This window comes from Pygocentrus nattereri, chromosome 6 (genome assembly GCF_015220715.1).
Source record: "Pygocentrus nattereri isolate fPygNat1 chromosome 6, fPygNat1.pri, whole genome shotgun sequence".
NCBI classification, from domain to species: domain Eukaryota; kingdom Metazoa; phylum Chordata; class Actinopteri; order Characiformes; family Serrasalmidae; genus Pygocentrus; species Pygocentrus nattereri.
In genome coordinates this window covers 14440415-14459373 of record NC_051216.1, presented here as the reverse complement: position 1 = coordinate 14459373, position 18959 = coordinate 14440415, and the positions used below count along the sequence as shown (strand labels likewise).

The 18959-nt window shown below is 41.7% G+C and overlaps 1 protein-coding gene across 3 annotated transcripts in view; it reads right to left on the bottom strand.

The window, feature by feature from the left end:
- Positions 1 to 18959, bottom strand: part of LOC108423901 (protein FAM126B) — an 83860-nt gene that overhangs the window by 6189 nt on the left and 58712 nt on the right. For 2 of the 3 annotated variants that reach the window (XM_017691527.2, XM_017691528.2), the window contains exons 7-12: positions 10926 to 11041; positions 9367 to 9462; positions 7405 to 7521; positions 3155 to 3242; positions 1712 to 1868; positions 215 to 340 (exon numbers count right to left, since the gene is read on the bottom strand). In XM_017691527.2, coding sequence (XP_017547016.1) covers positions 215 to 340; positions 1712 to 1868; positions 3155 to 3242; positions 7405 to 7521; positions 9367 to 9462; positions 10926 to 11041 — 700 coding nt within the window. The remainder of the gene's footprint in view (positions 1 to 214; positions 341 to 1711; positions 1869 to 3154; positions 3243 to 7404; positions 7522 to 9366; positions 9463 to 10925; positions 11042 to 18959) is intronic. The other variant, XM_017691529.2, reaches the window with a different exon arrangement.

Genomic DNA, 18959 nt, shown 5'->3' with positions numbered 1-18959 from the left:
GGTTTCATGCATGTACCCAGCACATCTGTATGGTGTTCGAAGTTCAGCAAGACTTTGGGTTTGTTAATATTTAGTTCCGAGCAAGCAACTGGACAGCTAGCAGCGTCTGGGAAAGTTAGGGTACCCAAAAAAGCAGGAACATTACTGGAGCAAATGAAGGAAAGCCCCTCCTCCGTTTGCAGTCTCTTCTCCCTCCTCCCCCCCAACCGCCTACCCTCATTTGTGACTTTGAGTATGCCCCTCTCTCCTCGCACAGGACTGTCTGCCAGATCCTTGGGGTTGTGGTGACCAGATTTGATGGTGAGGTTGAACTCTGCTTCAGTTGAGAAGTCAAAACAATCTGTGATTCAACACAACAGGGTGGAAATGTGCTCCTTAGTGTGGGTCCTGTTATACTCCATCATGAAGCACTCGACAGTGAAGAATTTATCTGCACAGCTTTACAGTGCTGTACATCAACAGATGACATAAGACGCAAAGAAGAAAACAAAGAAAAGACAACAGTAAAAGGAAAGACACCAACAATTTTTACATTAAAAAAAACAACACAAAACTGTTAACATATTGTTTTGGACAGATGATGAAACATTAGCCTGGTATGAGAGCTGTACAGACTCTTGGACTCTATACAGGAGTGTGTCAAACATTGCACAGATGAAAGAATTCTGTATGGATGTCAGAATTCCCATTAGATGTCAGAAACTGATGGACAATTATAAGAAACACACACACACACACACACACACACACACACACACACACACACACACACACACACACACACACACACACACACTCTTCTAAGCCACTGCTCCTTCTGGGTTATGGGAGTGCTGGAGCCTATCCCAGCGGTCATCGGGCGGTAGGCAGGATACACACTGGACAGGTCACCAGTCCATTGCAGGACACAATCACATACAGACTCACACCTAGGGGCAATGTAGCATGTCCAATTGGCCTGACTGCATGTCTTTGGACTGTGGGGGGGAAACTGGAGTACCCGGAGGAAACCCACGCAGACACGGGGAGAACATGCAAACTCCACACAGAAAGGACCCTGGTCACCCAGCTGGGGAATCTTACCCAGGCCCTACTTTGCTGTGAGGCAACAGCACTACCCACCATGCCACTGCGCCGCCCAGATTATAAGAAACACCAATATAAAGTTGTTTCTACTAAAGATATACTTACTTTTTAACAGACAAATATGACATCTATTTTTTTCATTTTAAATAATTGATTGCAAAATCAAACTGCCATTTTTTGTTCTATTACATAACATTTATCTACATACAGTTTAACTGAAGATCAAATAGTGATATGTCCACATATGTCAAAAAAAGAGAAACATTTCATGGGGAGTACTTATTTCTTCACACGACTGAATATGTACCTGGCTTCTAAGAGTGTGACTGGATGATGATAAATCCTAATTGGAAATATGGTATGAAACAGGCCTTGGGGCAATTCAGTCAGCTTGGTATTAATTCATGAGAGGAGTTAAATTTCCAATGTTAAATTAATTTTAAGATTTGAGAGTTTTGCTTAAAAATATACCAGTCAATATCAAACATGAGTTATCTTGCAGGTTGTTAACAGAGCTGGCGGAGCAGAAATTGAATTACGCAGACAGGACTAACTCCAAGCATGCCCATAATTTGTGTGGACAGTAGAGGGAGCTGTTTCTATATCAGTCCTAAAGGTCCCTTACCTTCTCTCTTCCAGCGGAGTCTGCGGATGGACGCGGCTGTGACAGCTGAGCGGGAGATTCTGCTTATGGTGGGCGTCACTTCTACCTGCAGGACCTTCTTTCCACGGGTGCCGTCCGGAGCACTGTCCGGCAACGAGTTCTTCATCGCATTCCCCAACTGAGGAAGAGGAGTATGGGGAGAAACCATGAAGCATACAGGTAAAGACTGCTCAGTACAGGAAAATCAAGCATTTGTAACCACAGTTTGAATATAAAATGAGGATAAACTTAAAAAAAAAAAAAAGAAACACGTTTAAATAATGTCAATTGCCCTTCATACTGTGAGAAAATTTCAGGATGAATAGACCATTAGAAATGGCCCAAAAAACAAACTTGAAAACATGTAAGATCAAATTAATAGAAGTTTAATATTATTTCTCCTTTTCCTGAAAAATAACCATTTTGGAGATACAGAGCTATCGTCTTTGACTTAACATCTACAAGGCGGACCAACAAGGTGGTGTATCTAATATAGTGGACAGAGTCTTTCTTGGACACTTTTTTTTTTTTTTCTCTTTCTAGGAAACATGTACATTGACCCTTACTGAGGCAAGTAAAATTGAACCCAATTGTCAACTGATTGTGGTTAATTGGTTTATTTAGTAGTTAAGGGGTTAACAGCTTTTTTCATATAAAGCCAGGCAGGGCTGAACAGGATTTTTCCTTAAATAAATGAAATCATCATTTAAAAAAAGCATTTTGTGTTTACCTAAGTTATCCTGGTCTAATATTAAAAGGTGTTTGGTGATTTAAGTGTGAGAAATATGCAAAAAATAGAAGAAAGTGGGAAGGGCTTGAATACTTTTCCACAGCAGTGTGTGTGTCCATTTAAAAACAGTTCACAATTGTCTTATGCTGCAACAAGCAAAACATGAATTGTGTGTGGTGGGTTACAAACACGGAGTAAATGGATTTATAAAGGCACATAATGGTGTTGGTGAACACACAAGTTCTAACCTGGTGCTCTAACATGTTTAGAGGGTAGAGGTAAATGCTGTTTAAGTAGTTATGCAGCTAATTCTGAAGTTTTTAGCATGTATAATAGCAGAATTTTCCTCATGTTGTCACTCTCACTTAAAAAAATATCTTTTCTTGACTCTGCACATCATTCTGTGTAATGATAGACGTTCTTGAGAAAATGTGTGCAACAGTGTAGTGTATTATTTCGAAAAGACAACCAGTGTTAGCTACAAAGTAAACATAGCTAGGAGCAAGATAGCTAGTCTTGCTTGGCTGCTTTAGGGGTGTCTTAACAGCTGCATACATATGACGGTTCATGATCATGACAGGCATACCACGTGGGCTGTTTATATAAAAATAGCTGGGTATGAGGTTACAAAAAGCAGAATTGTGGAAAATGTGTGCACATTTTCATTAGTCATGTAATGTGCTGTAGTATCTCACCAGTAGTGGCTCAGAATAGAGCTCCAGCTGGGCTCTGTACAAAAGATCATCCAGTGCTTCTCTCCCCAGGTCCCACTCCCCATTATAACTGGAAGAAACACACACATACATTACCTGTCTAATGCCAGCAAGCTTAATTCATGTTAACTAAATTAGGCCTGTAGGTAATGATCAGAAGCCTTCCAGTGAGGGCTAACAAACCCTGAAATTACTGGTTCAACACAGACAAACGTGCAGCAGTCAGCACAGACGAAATGAAGGATAAAGTGGGTTAAGAAAAAAAAAAGCCATTTGTAAACATCATGACTCTCCTCCTACAGCAAGCATTTCTTTTTCTTTCCCTGCTGAAAACCACCTTAAAGACAGATTCCTGCTGTTTGTCACCTGCTATAGTCAGGTAGACATCTGTTTATACCTTAAAGCTCAGAGATGCATAATCTTCTTTCATCTACAGTCAACCACCAGCACAGCCGCAGTGCGTGACAATTCCCCCTCACCCAAGGAGGAACAGGAGAACCTAAAGCTCACTCTTTGATCTGAAGTTTGTGTTACAGGCACACTCTGGAGACAGCATGATACATGTTTCATTTTGATTCGAACTGACAATGCAGTTGGAGGCGCTACTGTTCTTTGCGCTTTTCTTGCGTCCTCTCAGTGTCTCATGGCAATGCAGTGTTAAAAACACTGTCTCCTCATGAAGATGCTCTCATGTTTGATAGTGTCTCTCTGCAATCAGTACTAGATATGGAATGCTCCATGATTTCCAGAACCTTCTTTAACCTGAGGCTAGCATACTCCAGGAAAATAGAGAAGAGAAATGAGCTATTAAAGAGCAGCACAGTATCTGCAGCAAAGAAAGCAAACTCCAGCACTAGAGGAATGTAATATTACATAGATCAGCGTTCCCCTGCTATAGAAGGCTCCCTACAGTTCATAACGGGTGTGCTAAGATGGTCTGTCAAATGCTAAACTTTGCAGTTTCATGGCCTAAAATAATAGGCTGTTTAACCTTTACCCTGTATTTATATTTATACACATACACAGACACAAACACACGTAAACGTAATTATATGCCGAATCACATAGTTACATAACATTAGCACAGTTACATTCTGCATCAGGGTTGGGTTTGCACTTTTGACCTTTTCCATGTATTTCTACATAAAAAAAGATTAAAACATCAAAAATGTGAAGGCGATTCTTTCAGTAAAACAAGACACTGCACACAACAAATTCAAATCCTCTTCTAATTATGAACACGAATGTGGTTCGTGCAACAGAATTTCTCTGCTTGTTTTAAAAGACCTATACGTGAGAAATAACTAAACACAAAGCGATGTTGCAATGTATAATGGTTTGTTGGCTGTAGACAAAAGAAGGCTGAGCATTTCTGATCTTTAAGGGTCATAATTTTCCAATGAAAACAATGAAAATGTGGGGAAAAAATGCTCTCCTTGTCTCACTCTCTCATATCAGACCAATTGGAGCAGAGACTTCATTATCATCTCCAACACATTTAGCAGTGACTGCCTACAGATTAAATGAAATCGGCTGCTCCCCCGGGCCTAGATAATGGAATGAAGGTAATGCTAATCGAAGGCTGTCGACAGGGGGAGAGAGACCCTAAGCATGTCAGAGCCGCACAGACAGCCTGGTTCCTCATCTGGTTCCACCCTGTCGCGAATGGTTTTAGTTATTGTCTTCATGTATACACATATGCACTGCATCGTCTCTGTTCGATTTCCAAAATACACTGCGTGCACAGTTATTAGGCAAGTGAGTATTTTGACCATATTATCATTTGTAGGCATATTTTCTAACTCCAAGCTGGATAAACTTGAATGCTTAATGGATTTGATCATAGCAGGTGATGTGTATCTGTGTAATGAGGGAAGGTGTGGCCTAAGGAGGTCAACACCCTATATCAAGGTGTGCATAATTATTAGGCAGCTTTTTTCTTTAGGCAAAATGGGCCAAAATTATTGAACTGACTCTAAAAAGTCAAAAATGACCAAAAGTCTCTCAGAGGGATGCAGAACTCTTGAAATTGCTAAGATATTAGGGTGTGATCACAGAACCATCAAACGTTTTGTTGCAAATAGTCAACAGGGTCGCAAGAAACGTGCTGAGAAAAAAAAGACGCAAATTAACTGCCAAGGATTTGAGAAGAATCAAGCGTGAAGCTACCAAGAACCCATTATCTTCCAGTTCTGTCATATTCCAGAACTGCAACCTAGCTGGAGTATCAAGAAGTACAAGATGTTCAGTGCTCAGAGACATGGCCAAGGTAAGGAAGGCTGAAACCCACCACCACTGAACAAGACACATAAGCTGAAGTGTCTAGAGTGGTCCAAGAAGAATCTGAAGACAGATTTTTCAAAGGTTTTATGGACTGATTAAATGAGAGTGACTCTTGATGGACCAGATGGATGGGCCCGTGGCTGGATCAGTAACGGGACAGAGCTCCACTATGAGTCAGACGCCAGCAAGGTGGAGGTGGGGTACTGGTATGGGCTGGTATTATTAAAGATGAGCTGGTTGGACCTTTTCGGGTTGAAGATGGGCTCAAAATCAACTCCCAAGCCTACTGACAGCTTTTAGAAGACATTTTCTTTAAGCAGTGGTACAGGAACAAGTCTGCATCTTTCAAAAAGACAATGATTTTTATGCAGGACAATGCTCCATCACATGCATCCAAGTACTCCTCTGCATGGCTCGCCAGTAAAGGCATTAAAGATGAAAAACTTATGACGTGGCCCCCTTCCTCACCTGACCTGAACCCAATTGAGAACTTGTGGGCAATTCTTAAACGGGAGATTTTCAGTGAAGGAAACAGGACACCTCTCTGAACAGTGTCTGGGAGGCTGTGGCTGCTGCTGCACAAAATGTTGATCGTCAACAGATCAAGAAACTGACAGACTCCATGAATGGAAGGCTTATCACTGTTATTGAAAAGAAGGGTGGCTGTATTGGTCACTGATTTTTTTTTTATTTCTCAGAAATGTTCATTGGAAAGCTTTGAGTTGTTGGTTTATAATTCTCACTTGAACAGATCAAGATAAAAAAGTGAGATGGGAAAATGTGTGTTTTTCATTTAGCTGTGTAATAATTCTGCACCATTATAGTTGCCCAATAAATGTGCACATATAGATATTCTCCTAAGAAAAACAAAACTTCACTTTATTTTTCTTAAACATTCATGTTTGAGGTTTAATAACATTTTGGACTAACCGAGAGCACTGTAGTTGGTCATTAATAAAAATAATCCTCAAAAATAAGACTTGCCTAATAATTGTGCACACAGTGTAATACTGCTTGCATGTCCTATATCCAATGACATACTATGTCACATGGACACATGGTATGTCATTGGATTCTCCCCACCTTCCCCCAAGCCCTATGCAGTCTCAAAACAGAGTGACCGCTCAATGGACTGATCCTGATGAAATATAGATTTCTTTCTTTTATTGTACATGCTGTGTTTTAAGAGTATTTTCTGTCAAAGTAGGGATTATTCTAGTTGATAGTATGTCAGTTTTATAATATGATTAAACAAGTTTCATAAAAGGCAATATAAGTACATACACTATAGAAAAAAGTAAAAGTAGATGAGGCAGTGGATAGGGCAAGATGGAGGCAGATGATCCGCTGTGGTGACCCCTAAAGGGAGCAGCCGAAAGAAGAACAAGAAGAAGACACTACAGAAAAAAGTTCAACATGTATTCATCCCTGATAAGTTTGGATGTTCATAATGTGGCTTGAGAGTATTTGGGGATATTTATGTGAAGGATCCCATGGAGGTGTCTCTCTGCACTATATATCTGTATGAAGAAGGTACAGTCAAACTGCAGTGTGCATAACTGTACCATTAAAATCCTGGTCACACCTACTGATACAAGGTATTGTCCTTGCATTCTCCACATTTTGGGATACTACAGATCACATTAAAGCTATGAAATGATCCTATGGAACTATGTGGTGACCAAAAAAAAAAGTGTTGAACAAATAAAAACTTTTTTCACAGTAGTCCCCTGACCTCGATTAGCTTTGCACACCGCCTCAAGCAGCTTCAAGGGGCTGCCTGGAATGCTTTTTCAACAGACCATACATGCTGTGACCTTGCTGACTACTGACAACTAGTTAGGGGATTTTGCAAAATAACTGCTTGTTAAACTTTTAGAAATAATCATGTAAACAGACATAACATTAATTTGCCCTAGAAAGACAAATGAGTGCAGTGTAACCCTTACATGGCGTGATAGATGGCAGTGAGCATCTGGACCATGAACTCAGCATCCAGGACTACACGGTTACACGGCTCCCGCCACATCTTCTGCTGCTGCCGCGGAAACCCGCACACACACAGCCTAAAACAGACACAGCACTGTTAATACACACAGAAGCCCTGAGGAACAGTACTCATACACACAACTAACACATGGTAGTAACACATAATACACACACAGAAGACACAAGAGTAAAAGCCAGAGGGGTAATGGATGAGACGGTGACACACACAACATCTTTAGCGTCTAAAAGCCTGCAGAGGGCTAATGAGGTACTTTATCACAGCTGACAGAAAGTTTGCGTCTGTGTGTTAACATTATTCAGCATACTGTTAGACAAATAGATTACCAAGAAGCATTTCATTCTGGTGTGACCAAGTTTCCTGTCAGTGAAGTTTTTGTTATAAACATCCCCACTGGGGCAAACTGTAAGTCGCTCAGGATAGGAGCGTCTGTCAAATGCCATAAATGTAAATGTAAACTGGCTGGATGAAAGCATTTATTAAACATGTATGGATAAAGCCATTTTTAATGTTTGTCTACTTCAGAAATAAAAGCATCTACTAAGTATGTAAATATAAGGACATTTTTTTGAATGTTGATTTGTCCAATTCACAATTATGATTAGCTTCAATAAAAAGACTGGCATGAGATGAACAATATGTACAAACTCAATTAATAAAACACTTTTTATTTAAAGGAATAATTCGCATTTAGAAGAAATAAACTGCAATATATTGCCATACTATCATTTCCCAATACTTAAAAGTTAACAAATTAAATATTGCAATAGAATTATATTGGGATAACATCACATTGTGAGGCCTGCAGCAATTCTCATCCCTCATGTTTATTTTGCTGTGTGACATAATGAGTGTCAGTCTTACAAGTTGTGTGTCACTTATCTGTCCATCAAGCTGGACTATTTAAATGTCTGGAAACTCACTGTCTGTGGCTATATGATGGATAAAAAGTATTAATTGTCTCACAATCTGTTTTCCCTTAACAAGTTCTTTTATTAATGCTAGTACATGTCCTGATATCCCTTATATGTTGTCTGGCATTACAATATTCAGTAGTGTGAAAAGAACTTTTTTCCCTTCCACCGTCATGCTGGATAAACTGATAAAGCCGTGCAGCAGCCTTCACACATGAAAATGCTTCCCGCATGAAACATGAACCAGGGCTTAAAAGACATTCATACTGTAATTACAGTTATTGAAAAGGGTAAAAAAGACAACTCACAGCCTTTAGGCTACTTGACATGGTTTAGCAGTTTTAATATTTTAACAAAAATCAATTTATAGGCTGTAAATATGCAGTTTACCACTGCTAACCATAGTACGAATAAAATCAGCTTTTGACAAAGAACAAAGTTTATGGCCATTTTCACAGAGTCTAAGCAGGCATGGCAGGTAATCTTACCAAACAACCGCCAAACAATCTGCGGTGGTGAAATTATTCAGTTTACAGTTTATGCTGTGATATCATGCAACTTACTGATTCTGATTAGTTCAGCTCCTGTTGATTCCCCTGCAGTGTTTTATTACAGCTCTGATTAGATCCACCCAAATCTCACATGGACATGTTTCTGAAAGCTTGATTTACTGAATCAGGTGATTTGTATAGGATTTTGTAAATAATTAAACTGTTCAATGTAATGACTGTGAAGACACTAGAGTAAGAATACAGCACTGTTAACCAATGGAATACTGGTTACACTAGCTGACAGTAAATCAGTGACCTACTGGTTGCTGGCAATTTCACTTAATTGTAAATTATAAACTAATAACAATCACTGTTTCCATACTTTTGCCCTTTACTGTAGCCGCCATCTTTTTTGAACTTTATGTCTCCATTATTTAATGATCAGTTTTTAAAACGATGGTTATTTTGGAATTCTAGTGTTCCTGATCAGTTCTTTACCGTGAGCTCATGCGACACACAGCCTGGTAGGAAGAAGGGGGCATGTATACCACAGCTGAGTTATAACACAGCATCAGGAAACACAGCACCTCGAACCTGAAAACACAGAGGAAACACACTCAGCAGGACAGGACTGCTGTTTCTAAATCTTTGTCATTTTTTCAAATCTACAGTTCTGGAAAGTCTTATTATTCTACTTAAATGTCTTTGACTTTTCATCCTTCATTATGCAAGTAGATTATCTTGTATCTAATTATCTCAGAAATATCTCTGAAACTTAATAGCCATTTTGACAGAAAATTAAATAAATAAAAAGCCGGTAAGTATCTGTTTGCTCATAAAACACAAAACAATAATATAAACCCCTAATATACACACATACATATATAGTAGATTTGTGAGGTTGGTAGATTACTCTATAGAAAAATGTAACTAAATGTAATGTATTCTTACTCAATATAGGAAAAACTATATGGCAACTATATGAAAGATGCAAGCTATCATGGAGTGTAAGCCATCACTGAATTATGCATTATGATGGCACGATGTAACCCAACACTAGCCATGATTTTCAACAGGATTCGAACAGCTTCAGTGTCTGTTGTGTCCACAGGCTCTCCCTTTCTGGATCCTATGCTGGTCCCAGACAAGCCAGTATTGATTATCACACTGCTGCAAGCCACCATTATCAGTCATGCATGCAAAGAGATATTGTATGTAGCCAAGGGTTTCAAGTTCATTATGAACACATACAACTCTCAGAGTCGCAGAAAGTCTTAGGGTAGGGAATGTAGAGACTCCTCATACATTCAATAATTAAAGGCAATCTGAAGTAAGACTGAATGCTAGGTGTAGGCAAGTGCAGGACAGTCTAACTAAAATTAGAGCTGATAAAAATTAACTTCATTTTAATTAATGTGAATTATCCGAAGTGCTTAAACAGTAGACAAGACATAATTTACTTCATACAATTCCAGGAAATACAAAAATCAACTAAATTTTGTTTCATCTACATCGGTTAGGTAAGCTACTGCATTGGTGCAAATGATTCATGATGAAGGAAGAAAATAAGGGTCCTAAAAGAAGATATTTAGCAAAGGTTATGAAAAGAATTGCTCTAGAAAGTAAGTCATTCTGCATGTTAACAACACAGAGCTTCTTTTCAAGTTTCTCTGCAAGAAAACCTAAGTGAAGCCATTTGTGTGTACTGTAAGATAAAGAACTCTTTTTTTTTAAACTACACTTCATTATGCACAAGTCATGGATTCTTAAATAAGATGATGCAATAAATATAGTGAACTGAACGGCTTCACCCTAACATGAACATTTTCAACGTTTTTACACTCCTTTTTTAGCTACAGTATTAATTGTGATTGTGTGATCAACTACCTGAAACGTGATTTTAATAGAAGAAATAGAATAAATCAGACTGCCCTCAGAAACACGTCACACTGATCAATCTGTGATATTTATGAGGAGCAGGTGCTTTGGGGTGCTGTGTGCGTCTCCAAATAGAACCAACCAAAAGCATTTCTGAATGTCGTGTATGTGTGAGGTACCTGTTCTGTGCAGTGAAAGTCTCTCTTTGAGGATGCAGGCCGCTGTACACCACTCTGATTAGATCATGCTGACACAGAGCTCCCTCTGTTAGAGCCATGGAACCAAGACTGGAGGGCTGAGGACAGACAGACAATACAGAACTAAAAAAAGGACACACTTTTCTCTAGCCAAAAGAGAGCATCTTCAAATGCTGCAGCTGTGCCCACTGCCTTTTGTCAGTGCAGCCTGTTTTGCATTTCATGTTTTCGTGATGTCATGTACCAGTGAAATCAGTGCATTTGCATGCCGCATGCTCAGCCAACAGGAGTTTAGCTCAGTTTAGTCAAGTTGAAGTTATAAGGAGTGTTTCAGCATGGACTGCTTTTGAATGAGACATAATAAAGAGCAGCCACTTACATACAGTATAGTGCACCAGTATATAAGAGACATTTAACTGGGCAGTACGTGTTGCTCAAAAAACACTCATATTAGAAAAATGTGTTCATGTAACCATTTCAAATCCTCTCCTCAGGGCAGCCCATTATTGTTTGTAGTTATCATCCAATAGTTTGGCTAATCAATGTATCATTTAAAACTATCTGCTTCTATTCATTCTATGTTGTTTTATCAGCAAATCTCAGTTTTAAACAGTTTATTTAGGTGCCTGAAACTTTACCACAATACTGCATAAAACTCTATACCAGGGGTCGACAAAATGCTAAGAAGAGCCATTTTGTCCTTTCTACAAAAAAAAAAATCTAACCATTTTGGGTGCCTCAGTATTTTATGTCCTTTTTACCATATTAGCTGTAAATATGGCTGTAAAAATATCAACAAAAACACAGACTTGCTTTGCTCTGCTTTAAGGTTTAGCTCTGCTATAACCGCTTTTCTCGCAAAAGTAGAGCAGATCCTTGTAAAATTAACATTCCACTTTTTACGAGGCTGAAGTCAGCTTCTCATTTGACTTTTCCTGTTCCACCTTAAATAGTGCCTGAAGGGCCAGAATGTAGCTACCTGCTGCACCTTTTAAGGTGGAATGGGACAATTTGAACAAGAAGCTAGAGAACGAGAAGCTGATTTTAGTCACAGCTTTTTAGTGTTTGACAGTTTCTCATTATAAATGCAAATAAGTCTGTTCGTCTCTAAAATATCATTGTTCGTCTTAGATCTCTCTCTTTGCCTTGTCATTAGCTACTAGCTAGGCAGAATTATTGTCTGTGTTGCTTTGTGACTAGCAGTCTGCGCGCCAATCTTCAGGGTTAAAGGTCATTGAATAAACAGTTACACATTAATTCTGCCATTTAAGACCATTTGTTGTTAAAGCTGTGTTAAAACAAAGCTTTATTTGACTTCAATCGATGAGTACTATTTGATTATATTTATATATATAATTCAAGAACAGCAATAACAACAGCCTGTTTTAGTTCTAAGGGGTAGGAGAGGTCAGAAAACGGTCATGTTAAAAAATGAATTCTGACTATTTATGGCCCTTTAATATATCCCTGACTATCTATGGCACTTTAATATTATATTATATATAATATATTTCTGGTACAATGAAAATAGTTGACAAAATTCTTGCAGCTTCTGGCATGTAGAACTGTTAATGTTTAAACTGGCCATACAAAGCAGCAGGTAACATTGGACTTCATTAGCAAGTTCACAAGATTAAGTAAAAAAATGTGCTCTTATCGTGGGTATATCGAAAGGCTCACTAAAATATATTTACAGGTGGTACAGTGGTCTTCTTTCCATATGTGAATTAGGTGTAGAACCCACTAGGACTAGGAACTAGGACACGGATCCATTCTGGGAGGTGGCAGATCCAGCACAAATGAAGCCTTATACATGAATTAAGTCTTAATACTCACCAAATATGCTGTATAAATAAAACAGAAAAGAACATTCAAATGGATTTTTTTCCCGATTATGGAGTGGCATACCAGTCATTCAGAAAAGTGCAGCAGATTAACCAGACTTAGTTATTCTGCTGATGTAGCAGTGAGGAGCTCCGTTTTAATAGATTTTTGCTGTCCTACTGCTGTATTGCTATGACTACAGAGAAGACAGAGAGCGGTGACTGCAATAGGAGAGCAGAATGTGGGCTAACACCATACCCACTGCATGCACGCCAGATAAGCAGTATGACGTGAGGAGCTTCAATAGCAGAGGAATTGCTATTGTTCTCACACACTTTCCCCCTGAAGTAACCTCTGACAGTGCAGGGGGTGGAGGCTCTCATGCTTGTAATTACTTTCAATAAATTAGTCATATATACCCAAACCTTTTTAAAAAACTGGTGGAATTCTTTAATGATGGGTGGTTGTGGTAGGAGTGGGACGTGAAACATTCTTCTTTTTTTTTTTTTTTTTCTTCTGCCTGCTGGTGCACTGTGACATTATCAAAATCAGAAAATATTCTACATGGAAGATTACAGGAAAAGAAGTACAACCCCATTTCCAAATTGGGACACTGCAAAATAAATAAAAAATTGCAATGATGTGCAAATCATTTAAACACTGTATTTAACTGAAAAATATTTTTTGAAAAATATTTGCACATTTTGAATTTGATGCCAACAACACATAACAAAAAAGTTGGGACAGGGGCAACAAAAGGCTGGTAAAGTTGTGTGATGCTTAAAAAAAAAAAAAAAAAAAAAAAAAAAAAAAAAAAAAAAAAAAAAAAAAAAAAACACCTGGTGATTGATTGGCAACAGGTCAGTAAGATGACTGGGTAAACAGGACCCAGAAATGCTGCCACCTTCTCTGGTCCCAAGCTCATTTAAAATGGACTGAGGGGGAAGTGGAAAAATGTCCTGTGGGCCGACGAATCAACATTTGAAATTCTTTTTGGAAATCATAGACACTGTGTCCGCTGGGCAAAAGACCACTCAGCTTGTTATCAGTGCACAGTTCTAAAGCCAGTATTCATGATGGTTTAGGGGGACATTAGTGCACATGGTGTGGATGACCATACACATCTGTGAAGGAACCATTAATGCTGAACAACATATACACTGCCATTCAGACGTCTTTTTCAGGGAAGGCTTTGATTATTTCAGCAACACTGAAATAGAAGCCAAACCACATTTTGCATGTATTACAGCAGCATTGCTCTGTATTAAAAGAGCCTGGGTGCTAAACTGACCTGCCTGCAGTCCAAACCTGTAACCACTGAAAATATATGGTGCATTATAAAATGAACAATATGATAAATGAGCCACTGAACTGAGCAGCTGAAATCCTGTATCAAACAAGAACAGGAAAACATTTCACTTTCAGAACTATAGCAACGTCTCCTCAGTTCCCAAACGCTTACAGAGTGCTGTTAAAAGAAGAGCTGATGAGACACACCAGTGAACAGACCCCCATCCTAACTTTTTTGCAACATGTTAGTATCAAATTCAAAATGGGCAAATATTTTTCAAAAAACTATAACATTTATCCTCTCCTTGGATCACCACCTTATCGTGGTGGAGGGGTTTGCATGCTTGAATGATCTTAGGAGCTATGTTGTCTGGAGCAAAAGCTCCTGGTAGGGTCTCCCATGGCAAACTGGTCCTAGGTGACAGGTCAGACAAAGTGTGATCCATAATAACCCCTATGAAGACACAAAAGCAGGACTTGTGTACGCTGCCCGGAACAGGGTTACCGGGGCCCCACCCTGGAGCCAGGCCTGGGGGAGGGGCTCGCCAGCGAGCGTCTGGTGGCCGGGCATATACTCATGGTGCCTGGCCGGGCCCAGCCCGAAGGAGTTACATGAGTCCCCCCTCCCATCGACCCACCACCAATGGGAGGGGCAGTAGTAGGGGTTCGGTGCGTTGTGGATCGGGCAGTGTCCGAAGGCGTGGGCCTTGGCGTTCTGATCCTCGGTTGCTGAAACTGGCTTTTGGAACTTGGAACGTTACCTCACTGGCGGGGAAAGAGCCCGAGTTGGAGCCGAGTTACCGGCTAGATATAGTCGGGCTCACCTCAACACACAGCTTGGGCTCTGGGTCCAATCTCCTTGAGAGGGGCTGGACTTTATTCTTTTCTGGAGTTGCCCATGGTGAGAGGTGGCGGGCAGGTGTGGGCTTTCTCATAGCCCCTCGACTCGGTGCCTGTATGTTGGGGTTTTCTCCGGTGGACGAGAGGGTAGCTTCCCTACGCCTTCGGGTTGGGGAACGGGTCCTGACTGTTGTCTGTGCTTATGCACCGAACAGCAGTTCAGAGTACCCAGCCTTCTTAGAGTCCTTGGGAAGGGTGCTTGAAAGTGCTCCTCCTGGAGACTCTATTGTCCTACTGGGGGACTTCAACGCTCACGTGGGAAATGACAGTGAGACCTGGAGGGGTGTGATTGGGAGGAATGGCCTCTCTGATCTGAACCCGAGTGGTGTTCAGTTTTTGGACTTTGCGCAAACCACAGTTTGTCCATCACGAACACCATGTTCGAACACAAGGATGTCCATAAGTGCACATGGCACCAGGACACCCTAGGCCGCAGTTCAATGATTGACTTTGTAGTCGTGTCATCGGACTTGCGGCCATGTGTTTTGGACACTCGGGTAAAGAGAGGAGCTGAGCTGTCAACTGATCACCACCTGGTGGTGAGTTGGATCAGGTGGTGGGGAAGATGCCGGTCAGACCAGGCAAGCCCAAACGTATAGTGAGGGTTTGCTGGGAACGTCTAGCAGAAGAACCTGTCAGATTGATCTTCAACTCACACCTCCGTCAGAACTTTGACCAGATATCGGGGGAGGTGGGGGACATTGACTCAGAATGGGCCATGTTCCGTTCCTCCATTGCTGAAGCGGCTGACTGTAGCTGTGGCCGTAAGGTAGTTGGTGCCTGTCGGGGCGGTAATCCTCAAACCCGGTGGTGGACACCCCAGGTGAGAGATGCCATCAAGCTGAAGAAGGAGTCCTACCGGGCATGGTTGGCCTGTGGGACACCAGAGGCAGCTGGCAGGTATCGACAGGCCAAGCGATCTGCGGCTTCAATTGTCGCCAAGGCAAAAACCCGTGTATGGGAGGAGTTTGGTGAGGCCTTGGAAAGTGACTAAGTCGGCTCCGAAAAGATTCTGGCAAACCGTCAGGCGACTCAGAAGGGGAAAGCAGTGTGCCACTAGCACTGTATATAGTGGAGATGGTGTGCTGCTGACTTCGACTGAAGACGTCATTGGGCGGTGGAAGGAATACTTTGAGGACCTTCTCAATCCCACCGACACGTTCTCCAGTGAGGAGGCTGAGTCTGGGGACATGGGAATAGGCTTGTCCATTACTGAGGCCGAAGTCGCTAAGGTAGTTAAGAAGCTCCTTGGTGGCAAGGCTCCAGGGGTGGATGAGATCCGCCCTGAGTTCCTCAAGGCTCTGGATGTTGTGGGGCTGTCTTGGCTGACACGCCTTTTCAACATTGCGTGGACATCGGGGGCGGTGCCACTGGATTGGCAGACTGGGGTGGTGGTGCCTCTTTTTAAAAAAGGGGACCGGAGGGTGTGTTCCAACTACAGGGGAATCACACTCCTCAGCCTCCCTGGCAAGGTCTATGCAGGGGTACTGGAGAAGAGAGTCCGGCTTATAGTCGAACCTCGGATCCAGGAGGAACAGTGCGGGTTCCGCCCTGGTCGTGGAACACTGGACCAACTCTTCACCCTCTCCAGGATTCTGGAGGGTTCATGGGAGTTTGCCCAACCAGTCTACATGTGCTTTGTGGATCTGGAGAAGGCATTCGACTGTGTTCCCCGGGGTATTCTGTGGGAGGTGCTTCGGGAGTACGGGGTACATGGCTCTTTGCTACGAGCCATTCAGGCCCTGTACAAACAAAGCTGGAGTTTGGTTCGCATAGCCGGCAGTAAGTCAGACTCGTTCCCAGTGAGAGTTGGACTCCGTCAGGGCTGCCCTTTGTCACCGATTCTATTCATAATTTTTATGGATAGAATTTCTAGGCGCAGTCAAGGGATGGAGGGTGTCCGGTTTGGTGACCTCAGGGTCACATCGCTGCTGTTTGCAGATGATGTGGTCCTATTGGAGACATCAGGCCGCGAACTTCAGCTTTCGCTGGATCGGTTTGCAGCCGAGTGTGAAGCGGCTGGGATGAGAATCAGTACCTCCAAATCCGAGACCATGGTTCTCAGGCGGAAAAGGGTGGAGAGCCCTCTCTGGGTCAGGGATAGGCTCTTGCCTCAAGTGGAGGAGTTCAAGTATCTCGGGGTCTTGTTCACGAGTGATGGTACAAGGGAGCGGGAGATTGACAGGCGGATTGGTGCTGGGTCAGCAGTGATGCGGGCTCTTTACCGGTCTGTTGTGGTAAAGAAAGAGCTGAGCCATAAGGCAAGGCTCTCGATTTACCGGTCGATCTACGTTCCCACCCTCACCTATGGTCATGAGCTTTGGGTAATGTCTGGACTCTCCCTTAGAGATAGGGTGAGAAGTTCAGTCATCCGGGAGGGACTCGGAGTAGAGCCGCTGCTTCTTCACGTCGAGAGGAGCCAGCTGAGGTGGTTCGGGCATCTGGTTAGGATGCCTCCTGTACGCCTCCCTCGGGAGGTGTCACAGGCGAGTCCACCTGGGAGGAGACCCCGGGGAAGACCCAGGACACGCTGGCGCGACTATATCGCCCAGCTGGCCTGGGAGCGCCTCAGAATCCCCCCTTGGAGAGCTGGTGGAAGTGGCTGGGGAAAGGGAGGTCTGGGCTTCATTGCTTAGGATGCTGCCCCCGCGACCCGAACCCCGGAGAAGCGGAAGATAATGGATGGATGGATGGATGGATGGAATAACATTTATCAGTTTCAGCATTTGTTGTCTTTTTAGTACTTTCCTTTAAAAATCTGATGCACATGATTTGCACATCAATGCAACCTGTTTTTATTTACATTCTCCACAGCGTCCCAACTTTTTTGGAAATGGGGTTGTATTTTGTCTTTGAAATGATATGATCAATAATGCTTAATATGAGAGCAACATGAACTAATAAGGCATTTACAGCCAGTTTTCAAACATAGACAGTGAAAGCAAAGGTAAAATCACCTGAAGCTTTGCTTCACAACTTACAGCCAACGGAACCTGTACTTCTCTTGTACTTCTAGTTCACAAGCAGTTAATTTACCAAAGCCAACAGGACAACTAAAAGTTAAACAACCCACAGCAAGCAGAGCCAGCAGTGACCTGACCAGCTCTCATAAAAACAACATAAAAATTCATAGAATCACACAGTTATCTGGGTGAGGGCAGAGATGATTCTGCTCATGATCAGAGAAATCTTGTTAGGGAGGCTTAGAGACTATCAGGATGAATGGAGAGCAAGAAAAAACATGCAAAAAGAAATAGCTACAGACACAAGAGGGAAGAGGAAGATTGAATGGTAGTAAATAAATAGAGAAACCATCTGAGATGTGGCAGTGCAGTAAAACAGTACAACCTCTGAAAAGCCACTGAACTGATATGTTCTAAAGTAAGTGTATGGCTATTGTAATGCTCCAATAGCTGTGCTTAAGGCCAGGAATGAAGGGAATGCATCACAACAAAATCTTCACACGCAATTTCACTATTGAGTGCTCAGGCTACACCGTCTAATCCTAAAATCCTGATGTCTGTGAGAATCATGGATCATTCTAAGCCATGATGAGATTTCTGGTCAACTCAACATCATAGCAGTGCTCACAATCAAAGGAATACGCCAATATTTTTTCACATTTGTGGCACACAGCTGATTACCAAAATCATTTCAATGTTGGCCTGTAAAAGAACAGAAAACCAGGTCAACCAAAACTTTTTGTGGACCCATGGCAATAGACCACTAAAGTTGTGTTGAATCTCCTGAGTCTGTGCTTTTTTTCCTCTAAAGCAAACATGAATGGGATTTTTTGTTGGCTAACAACAGCCCCACATCCCACATCCTTTTTCCTCTGAATGCCACTGTATCCTCTGAATTACAAGGTCGTCAAGGATCTAAAATATGAACTTCACATGAGAGTTAATGCTGCTGCGCACTGAACTGACATCATTAAACAAGCAAATTCACTAAAACACCCCAAAGGAACCAGCAAGCTTCATCAAGTGTAGTAGTTAAATT